Source organism: Crinia signifera, chromosome 9 (genome assembly GCF_055691185.1).
Source record: "Crinia signifera chromosome 9, ASM5569118v1, whole genome shotgun sequence".
Taxonomy (NCBI): Eukaryota; Metazoa; Chordata; class Amphibia; order Anura; family Myobatrachidae; genus Crinia; species Crinia signifera.
This window is the reverse complement of record NC_139225.1, coordinates 134,207,362-134,218,167: the sequence shown is the minus strand read 5'-3', so window position 1 is coordinate 134,218,167 and position 10,806 is coordinate 134,207,362. Positions and strand designations below refer to the sequence as shown.

General features: G+C 45.2%; 1 protein-coding gene across 2 annotated transcripts; it reads right to left on the bottom strand.

The window, feature by feature from the left end:
- EIF3K (eukaryotic translation initiation factor 3 subunit K) lies at positions 1-7,960 on the bottom strand. Of its 2 annotated transcripts, none has more exons than XM_083159900.1 (8): positions 7,804-7,960; positions 6,885-6,983; positions 6,091-6,211; positions 5,066-5,140; positions 2,096-2,162; positions 1,758-1,835; positions 390-515; positions 1-115 (listed from the first exon to the last, which is right to left on the bottom strand). In XM_083159900.1, the coding sequence occupies exons 1-8, from the start codon at positions 7,860-7,862 to the stop codon at positions 84-86; spliced, it is 657 nt and encodes a 218-aa protein (XP_083016026.1). In that variant the 5' UTR covers positions 7,863-7,960; the 3' UTR covers positions 1-83. The 2 variants fall into 2 exon arrangements, with proteins under 2 accessions (XP_083016026.1, XP_083016027.1); XM_083159901.1 differs by having other exon boundaries at positions 5,066-5,137.
- Between the last annotated feature and the right edge of the window lie 2,846 nt (positions 7,961-10,806).

The following is a 10,806-nucleotide window of genomic DNA, read 5'->3' as shown; positions in this document are numbered from 1 at the left end:
TGTGGACACATTCACTGCATTTATTAGTCAGCTGTAGCATCACATCTGTACATAAAATAAAGTTTATTTTGTTCCTGCGAGCATCATTGAGAAGTTGCCATAATTCCAGAGACACCTGGGGAAAGGAGAGATAAATGAGTGCACGGTAAGAGACTGCCCCAGGTGGGTACACAATGTCTGCTTTTGTGTCATATGAGCAAGAACATAATAAACAGCCCCGTGTAGCATGTAACGGTACCATAAAATAGCAGCACCATATTATTAAGCACTTCTCTACATTAAATGCTATCCAATCTTTAAATAAGTAGCACTCATAACAGAACTATAATCTTCAAGTCATTCAAGACAAATATGAAAATAGTTCTTTAGCGGATCTTGATAAAACTTACTGTCAAAGTCGATCTTTTCCACAATGTTTTTGGGTTTGATGTTCTCCTCCTGGTTACAGATGAAGATTTTGCCATTTTCGGCTTCCGTCCACCCATATTTGCTCATCCAGACCCTAAGTTGGGGTTCTAGAATATATAATAGAGGGAAGAATAGATAAATGATACAGTTATTAAGCATCACTGTTCTATAGATTCATGTCAGGACAGGTCTATGGCTAATGCTGGCTCCACACCTCTGTACTCACTGCAAACGTTTCAGCAGAGTAGCGTATAACTGCTGCTTAAGGGGTCTACACACAGGGTGATTTAATGGCATATTCTAAGCCACAGGTTCTTAAACTCGGTCCTCAGGACTCCACAAAGTGCATGTTTTGCAGGTCTCCTCACAGACTCACAAGTGAAATAATTAGCTCCACCAGTGGATCTTTTAACATGTATCAATGGGTTATAAATGCACCTGTCGGGTGACCTAAAAAACGTGAACTGTTCGGGGTCCTGAGGACCAAGTTTAAGAACCCTGTTCTACACAATCTCACTAGACCACTTAGAAAATGCCCCTACTTCACTCCGTGTGTAGGGGCCACAGCGATATAGATGCGTCATGCATCGCAATTGCCCGGCAATTAATATCCAGCATGCGGGATATGAATCGGTCTCTGGAGAACACTGGCCCTGATTGTGTGCTCAGCACACATCGCTGTGCGCTGAGCGATCTAGCGGAGCATTCTAGCATCGCCAAGAACACTTCAGCATCTCCCTGTGTGTAGGCCCCTGTACGTTATAAGGGATAGGGAGAGTAACTTCTAAAATATTAAAAAAATCGCACATAAGATGCAAACTCCTGAACCTGACCGTTACAAGAGCATTTAGAAGCCATTACAACAGTCACTGCACAATATCCCAATTCTGGGTCATCGGGGAATATGTTAGCTAGGGTTGGATATGGGATCTTAACACTTGGGTTGCTGGTGCACAGAAGACAGACAGCGGTAACCTAACGTGCACAATGACACCTTTTAGATAAAGATTCTAACCCTTTACTTCTACCACCCTAACCCTCCCAACCTGCAGCCTAGCCACATACCGCATAAGCCAAATACAGTTATTAGTGGTCACCCTAGAACCCACATCGCTCAAAAACAGTGCAGTTCCTCTTTCTTGTCTGGGGCGTTTCTGTCTGCTATGGAGGTTTCTAGCACACCCAGGTCTGCATCTCAGCAGAGAGCTCTTTTTTGCTCAGGTCAAATACCAGAACCGAGAAGGACACCCCAGGCAGGAGACAGGCACCGCTCTTGTTATGAGAGGTGTAGGGTGCTAGAATGATTATAGACATGTAAGATCATTTATGGGCACTTTTATTCTACATACCTGACAGATCTCCGAGCATCTCTGCCAAAAGCCACCGGTCAATGTGCTGGTAAGTGATCCCAACGACATGGCAGATAACTGTAACGGAGCCAGAATCAGACATTAGACAGAAGCAGGAATCTAGAGCTGGTGTAGGCAACGGACGTCTCTCTACAAGAATCTCATTGTCACTAACGTTTGTGGTGCCAGCTACAGAAAGTGCCAAAAGGCTTCTCAGAGAACCCACTGCAGCAAGTGGTATTCGTGTACGTATTATATATGAAACTAAGGAACAGAGATCTCGTAGACAGGAAGCCCTGTGGTAGCACATGTCCATACACATAGCATATTGTACTCACATTTCCTGACAGAGTCCTCAAAGCCGGCAATACCATCAAGTAGATCTAGATTCTCGTCCAGTGCTTGCTGGTAAGAGATAAATAACATGATGAGGTTGAAGTGCTGTTATACTGTGGGAGCAAGACAGGACTGTGATAAGAGTGGTAGCCAATCAGCTTTCAGACGATCTGAGGGATAGTGGAGGTCGTGTGACCAAATAAGTAGCTTATGCAGATGGGACAGTAAAGGTGCGATGAGATGATCAGATGCGTTTTGAACTTTTTAGTTGAAAACGCATCGCATGCAGTTCATATCGCAGTGTTTTATATGGCATACAATGCGTAGGATATCGCAAAGTACAAAATGTATGTGCAGCACATCTAGTTCAAAACGCGCCAAGTGTGGGCACCTACAGTGAATACCAGTAGTCATCATGATAGTGGAGCAACACCAATACCTCTAGTGTAGTGCGAGAGACCACCCCATGGCATCACATTAGTGTGAAATTAAAGTGATAGTAAAAGGGATAGGGGAAATTATATGTGATCGGACTTACCTAGGTAAGAAGTAATAATAAAAATGCCATGCCATGGGGTGGTTCTGCTGGGCTGGCCTGGGGGGCCCTGTGCCCTGGACCTGTCCCAGAGTAGTGTTAGGGACTTGTCCTATTGAGGTAACCTGGACGCGGTGGACAAGCCCATACTAATGGCCATTACTATGCTAATAACCTCTAATGCAATATAGCAAGATATTAAAAGGTCTAGCATATATATTTAGTGTGCACCTGCAAACTCCTCCTCCTGCTTGCTGCACTACAAGTCTCAGCAGGTAGCACCTCATATGTCCAGGGTGTGCAGTTTAGGGCCCCTCCCCCTATGTAGAATCAGTGCCATATCTAGAGGCACAATCAGATACGGTCGCAAAGTAGCTGTTGTCCGCACATCAGTCTATGTTTTCTCACTGCGACTACCTCTCTTCATTGCAGTCACACCGAGTAATGCGTCAAAGCGAGTGACAGCAATACAGCATTTGGGGTGGGAATGGGGAATGGTCAGGTAACTGCAGGCGAGTCATGGCCTTTCAGACTGTTGTCACAATGCATATGGAGAAAAAAAAAAAAAAAGACAGCAAGCACCTTCATGGAAGTCTGTCTGATAACAACAATCAGCAACAATGTTTCAGTTGCTGGAGCACACCAATCAGCAACAATGTTTCAGTTGCTGGAGCACACCAATCAGCAACAATGTTTCAGTTGCTGGAGCACACCAATCAGCAACAATGTTTCAGTTGCTGGAGCACACCAATCAGCAACAATGTTTCAGTTGCTGGAGCACACCAATCAGCAACAATGTTTCAGTTGCTGGAGCACATAGTCCCCTCCACAAGATTACAGATTCTTTGCAGGACCTTAGAGGTGTTAGAACCTCTGATGGGCTGTATTTTGTGCCTGCTTATCCTCTCACCCCTGTCTGTTCATTATCTGAAATTAAGTTAATTGCTGCTCCTATATGGTTTGCTCTGTGCCGTCCAATGTCTAAACACGGCTGGAAAAGGCAAGATTGTGAGAGCTCTCACCAAACAGTCTTTGCTTGTGCTAGCTCAGCTGATGTGGTGGGTTTCTGCCCAGGAAAGCTGTATTTGATAACATCGCAGTCATCTGCAGAGCTATACTGTAGTTACACAATCTACAAGGTTTTAGGCTGGTATCCCACTTAAGGTATGTACACACTGGGCCCCTATCGCTCATTTTGCCCCTTCTTAAAAACATTGCTGTGTGTATGTGTATGTTTGGCATGAAGAATGAGGCATGGTCCTGCGGGTCCATCGTCTAACATCAGTCAAATCGATGTGAATGCACAAACGACAGCATGCTCAGCTTGGAGACATCAGTGACATCACTAAACTATATAATTTAGCGTGAAAGCCGCTCAGTTTACTCATCTGAGCTACGTTCAGCTTCAAAGCTGCCCAGTGTGTATGGGGCAGAGATGAGCTCTGATGCGCGGTCCCGCATCATCACTGGCCCAGACGTTCATCTGCTAGCATTACCAGCAGACGAGTGGCCGGATTTCCATAGCGTGATAGGGAAGTCACCACCCTGGAAAAATTGCTAAAACGGGCGAAAAACGTCCATTGTGTATTGACCATATGTGTGGGACTACACATCCCAGCATGACCTATCAGTTTCTCTATCATGGCATGTTGGGATGGGCAGATCAACAGCAGCTGGCGTGCCACTTATTGCAAACTACTTATAATTCATCCCATCTATTCTCTACATTACAGCCCTTCTTGGAACCGGATGTTACGGTGCAGCTAGGATGACAGGATTGTACATGCTTAGTGTTCCCTCTAAGCTCCTTTTGCAGGGTGCCGCACCCTGCCAGTTTTTAAAACCTCAAAATGCACCCTGCCCTTTTTGTGTGTGTGGCAATGTGCGCCCTTACGCTGCTCCCCACCGTGCTGACATGCCGCTGAGTTCTTTTGGTGTGTGCCATAATGTGTAATGGGCATTATGGTGTGTGGTATAATGTGTAAGAGGCATTACAAGTGTGTGCCATAATGTGTAATTGTTATTACGACAGAATATGTAAGGGGCAAAGCAGAATATGACAATGGGCGTAATCCTAGTGCAGTGTGCCATTTTTTATTTTGTTTGTTTCTAATGTAAATTGCTAATATAAAATGTGCCCTCCTGACTGCAAAAAGTGCCCTGCCCGGCACTGTTCACCAGCGGACAACAAAGTGGTGGTATAACCTCCCTCTCCCAGCCATGGATATCTCTTCCTATACAACCAAGCACCTAAGTATTTACACATTCATTATTCTCTAGTGACAGAATCAGAAGCAATAAGTAGCAAATTCTCAGCCCACTGAATAAGTCCCACATAACTTATTCCCACAGGGGTGTGACACTGCACCCCATGCCACGCCTCCACTGGCTAGTGTACAATATATCTCATCCTGTGCATCCAAACGAGGATACTTACCCAAAAGGACTGGAAGTGACATGTCTCAAGGAGATCCCCCAGATACAGGATCTGTCTTATTGGACGTTCCTCCTGCTGCAAGAGCAGATGTTAAGGAAACGCTGTGAAAAAGTGCAAACCCCCCAGAAAATCAAGCAGCTCATCCATTTCTTTGGCATAACCACAACGAGAAGAACAGTTCTACCTTGGCCATGTTACAGTTCTTGTAAAAGAAGACCATTAGACATGAAATACAAAAGCAAATTACAAGCACAATGATGAAACATTTCAAGTTAGACCAATGAAGCAGAGATTAAGAGAAAAACAGATGTCCCATCACTGAAAAAGGACATCAATCGGTGGAATATTTTTATATTATGTCAACAACTAGCACCATGATCAAGTCCCAAAAGTGGAGTTCATGATCAGAAGACAGAAAGGTGAATCTCCCTCCATGAGAAAGGGCTGATCATGTACTCAGGGGACAGCGGACAGGCCAAGCACACCCGGCTGACTGTCTGGATTTCCCTGCAAGTAACTGGCAGAATATTAGGTTCTATGTCACAAGTATTAGGATAAATTTTCATGGAGTTACATAATCCGGTCCGATGTGCATGGAACAGTTTATCGGATCCAATGGGACATCTGATTTGGGCTGATTTCTTGGCCAAATCTGTCGTAATTTGGTGATATTGGACCAGTGTATGGTGGCCTTAAGAAAAAAAAAACATTCTAGGCCAGTGCTTCTCAAACTCGGTCCTCAGGACTCAGTTTACATTTTCCAGGTCACCCGGCTGGTGCACTCATTACTCAATGACACATTTTCAAAGATCTACAGGTGGAGCTAATTATTTTACTTGCAATTCTGTGAGGAGACCTGCATGCACTGTGTGGGGCCCTTAGGACCGAGTTTGAGAACCTGTGTTCTAGGCTTAACCAGCACAAAGCAAGACGGCTAGAATTGGTCTGGTTAGGAAATGAAAACATAGGTTAATGTACAATGGATAATACAGTACATCTGGTGCATGGCGATAATGAAAGGATACATGAGTCTGGTCAATCATACACTTGCAGAGCGTGAAGTCGGTGTGTGGCAGGTTGGTCAGGGCTTTGAGGAGGATCTGTGCGGTGACTGTAGTCTGGAAGAAGGCTGGGTTGAACTGATACCTGCAAGTATAGACAGTGTTAAACAGAATTTCCGCGCTCTCTGCAGTAGGGTCATACCGCAATGTATCTCCCAACTTCTATTTCTAAGGAAGGCTGGAAAAACTTTAATAAAAGCACATAATCTAACAACTACATAATGCGGGAAGAAGCCTGCCTCTTTATAGGTGGTGCAGCACTACAAGTACCAACCCTCCCTTCTAGTCCCCGATTTGTAGGCTGGTATATTATGTCGACACAATAGGTCGACATGAGTTTTTCACGTTTTTTTTAGCCAACATGCAGTATTTCATGACCTACCATTTACTAGGACGTGAAGGGAAAATAGAATAGTGTGCCAAGCGTATCGAGGCACGATGTCAGAAGTATGGCGAGCACAGTGCACTTTTTCAGTGTCCATGGCAACCAAACTACCCACACCATGTCACCTAACAACACTGGTTACCTTCTGTTATAAACTCCACATTATAGTTACATAATTCTTGGAGCGAGTCCGTTATAGATGAGGAATTACCGGTTTATGCCTAGCGATTGTATAGAATGAACGCTATTTGTGCGCATTTCTATTTAAGAACATGGAGGGGAAATTAGCTTTGAGTTGCTTTGCAGGAGTAAAAATGCAGGAGTAAAAATCTTTTGAACAGGATACAGATTGTGTGACATGTAGAATACGTACAGCTTTAGCACAGCCAGGTTTGCTTCCAGATCATAAGCGTTTTCCTTAGCCTGTGTCTCAACATAACGTTCTAGAGTTGCCAAGTTTTCTGGATTGTACCTACACAGGAAAGACAGTGATTAATAATAGAAACTCAATTATTATAAAAAATTAAATAATATATGGTTATGGCGCCAGTCCCTTCCATTACACTAAATGGGGAGGAAATAAAAACACAGCAAGAACAGGAAGCGCATATTGGAGAGATTTATCAAAACTCCTAAAGAGGAAAAGGTGTTGCCTGTAGCAACTATACTAGCTCTCTAGTAGAGTCTGTAGATAGCTAGAATTGGGTTAAGGAAGACACCTCTATAGAAGGATAACATCTCTCCCAGTATAAGAACTGTGTGGCATTATACTGTATATAATATGCAAGTTATACGTAAGACGGCAAGTGTAAGGGAACTAGTGAGAGGGTCAGAAACACAAAGTAGGGATCAGGCAGGCTTAAATGTAGGGATGGAGGGGGCAAGGATTGGACAGGGAGATAGATGTTGGGGAGATGTTGGGGTGAAGGAGAAGAATGAGCAGCTGAGTGTGGGGGAATTAGGAAGGACATTATATATACTAGATCTATAGAGTGGGACACTGGTAATGATCTGTGGATACTAGGGTCTATGTACTAAGCTGTGGAGAAAATAAACTACCAACCATTCGGCTCTTGTCATTTTTCAAACCAAGCCTTTAGCGTGGCAGTTATGAGCGGCCTTGCTGGTACTTTATCTCTCCCCAATGCTAAGTACATAGACGCCAGTGTGGGAAATGAGCATGTTAGGGTGGACTGTAGGTAGCTAAAATCTATCAGGACCAGGATATCAGGTGACCCCCACCCCTCCATATGCTATGTATACACGCACAGCGCACTACAGAGGGTGCTCACCTGTCTATGCCTCGGAGTAACGTCCCCACATTTGCTCTCATCTGTTCAAACGAGGCCATGTTGCTTACGGACAGGGGGAGAAAGAGCGGAGCCGGAACCGGGCAGCGACTTCCTGTTCCCGTGCCCGGCTTCCCAGAGCTGGAGGCGAACTCTTCCGCCCTCACAGCGGTCACGTGTGCTGCCGCGACTCGATTCGATTGCGCATGCGCCCACTTATCGTTGCTGTTTTTTTCTTTTTCTTTTGCAAGTTGCAACTCATCATCACATGATTAGTGCACTAATATGGCGGATATTTTCTGTCACTGATAATATGGTCATAGAAACAGGCCAGGGACTTCTGTAAATAAGTGCAATCCAATGTAATAAGGCCCGCAAAGTACAACACTGTGCTTGATCTGTTCCTTGGACTGGGAAGGTTTAGGCAGCGTGACAATCACTCCTATTAATGTGTCCAGCACATACTTGCCTACCTGACCTCCATGAGGGGGAAATTGCCTTGTACTGGACTTCCCTGGTAATGTAGGATTGCCATCACCTGTGGGGAGCTAGGTAATTGATAAGAAAGGTGTCACCACAGGTGATGGCAATCCTACATTACCAGGGAAGTCCAGGAACAGAGCATTTTCTCCCTCATGGAGAGGGTCTGCCTAGACTGCCAATGTGTGCTATCTAGTAGTAAGTTATCCACACTACGGTACCCATGTTGTCATTCATATGGTATACACCAGTGGTCTCCAACCTTTTTTGGGTCGGGAGCTACTCGCGACAAAATAAACCGCTCGAAGAGCTACTAAAGTAAAAAAAATTAAAAAATCTGCATAATATCCCAAAAAATGCCCTTTACACATAATGCCACAAACTGTAATGCCCCTGACACATTATGCCACACACTGCAATGCCCCAAAACATACCTCCCAACACTGGAGGCAGAGGAGAAGAGTTATCTGAAGAGTTATTAGAAGTTTCAGCTACTACCGTGGAACTCCTGCGAGGCTACATCCCCCATTTTTTCCACACACACACACGATGCCCATTATACATATGCCCAACAACGTGATACTCCGTTATACAAATGCCCCACACCGTGATGCACCATTATACATATGCCCCACACCGTGATGCCCATTATACATATGTCACACACCGTGATGCCCATTATACATATGTCACACACCGTGATGCACCATGTTACATATGCCACACACCGTGATGCACCATGTTACATATGCCACACACCGTGATGCACCATGTTACATATGCCACACACCGTGATGCTCCATTATACATATGCCCCACACCAGGATGCTCCATTATACATATGCCCCACACCGGGATACTCCATTATACATATGCCCCATACCGGGATGCACCATTATACATATGCCCCACACCGTGATGCACCATTATACATATGCCACACACCGTGATGCACCATGTTACATGTGCCACACACCGTGATGCACCATGTTACATGTGCCCCAGAACTTTGAACTCCATTATACAAATGCCCCACACCGTGATGCTCAATTAACCATATGCCACACACCGTGATGCACCATGTTACATATGCCACACACCGTGATGCACCATGTTACATATGCCACACACTGTGATGCACCATGTTACATGTGCCCCAGAACTTTGAACTCCATTATACAAATGCCACACCGTGATGCTCAATTAAACATGTGCCACACACCGTGATGCTCCATTATACATATGCCACACCGTGATGCTCCATTATACATATGCCCCACACTTTGATGCTCATTAATTAATAATCATCCAGGTGTGTGGGGCATATGTCACACACATGATGTCACACACATGATGCACATTATTCAAATGCCCCACAGCGTGAAGCTCATTATTAATGAGCATCAAGGTGTGGGTCATTTCTATAATGGGCATCATGTGTGTGGCATCATGTGTGTGACATATGCCCCACACACCTTGATGATTATTAATTAATGAGAATCAAGGTGTGGGCCGGGGCATATGTTTAATGGGCATCCTGTGTGTGGCATATGTTTAATGATCAAACATAAACATATGCCACACACATGATGCCCATTTTACCTCAAGGCTCAAGCAGTAAAATTATTTATTACCTGTCGCAGGACTGATTTTCATGCAGGGCAGGCGTCTGTAAAAGCTGTGGCGCAGGACTCTGTGCAGGGCTGCAGGCTATGCTGCAAAAAGAGCGCAAATTCCTGCGCTGGGGACGTGCTGGGGACGTTATTGGGCGGCTACCTCCGGACCTAAGACCTCCTGCCGCAAAGCGAGGAGGTTACACACTGCCGTGCCGTGAAGTCGGGTTCACACACTGCTGTCTGACCTCCTGCCGCCAAACAAGGAGGCGCATCGCGGCAGGAGGTCAGTGGGAATGAAAAGCTGCGCCGAGCTACCACATAACGGCAGGCGAGCTACCCGTCGCTCGCGAGCGACGGGTTGGCGATCGCTGGTATACACCGTCTGTTTATCGGATCCGTTTTGTACTTAAATTGCACGCATCACATGCCTTGTGCTTGCAATGCAAAGCATGTACAAAAAGTATGTGCAGCACATACTTTTTGTACTGTACGATGAGATGCCGCGGGAGCGCGCATCTCAAAGTACAAAACGGACCCGCCACATCGGACCGCGTATGGGCACCTTTAGGGTACGGGGCAGGGAAGGTTACTAGGGACAGGGGGAATACCCACTGCAATACAGTACGGATGGTGTAATGGTTAGCATTACTGCCTCACAGCGCCAAGGTCATGGGTTTGATTCCCACCATGCCCCTAACTGTGCGGAGTTTCTATATTCTCTCCGTGCTTTTCCTCCCACAATCCAAAAATATGCTGGTAGGTTAATTGGCTTCCAACAAAATTACCCTACAATGAATGTTTGCATGTACATGTGGTAGGGAATATAGAGTGTAAGCTCCACTGGGGCAGGGACTGATGTGAATGTTCAAATATTCTCTGTAAAGCGATACGGAATATGTGTACGCTATAT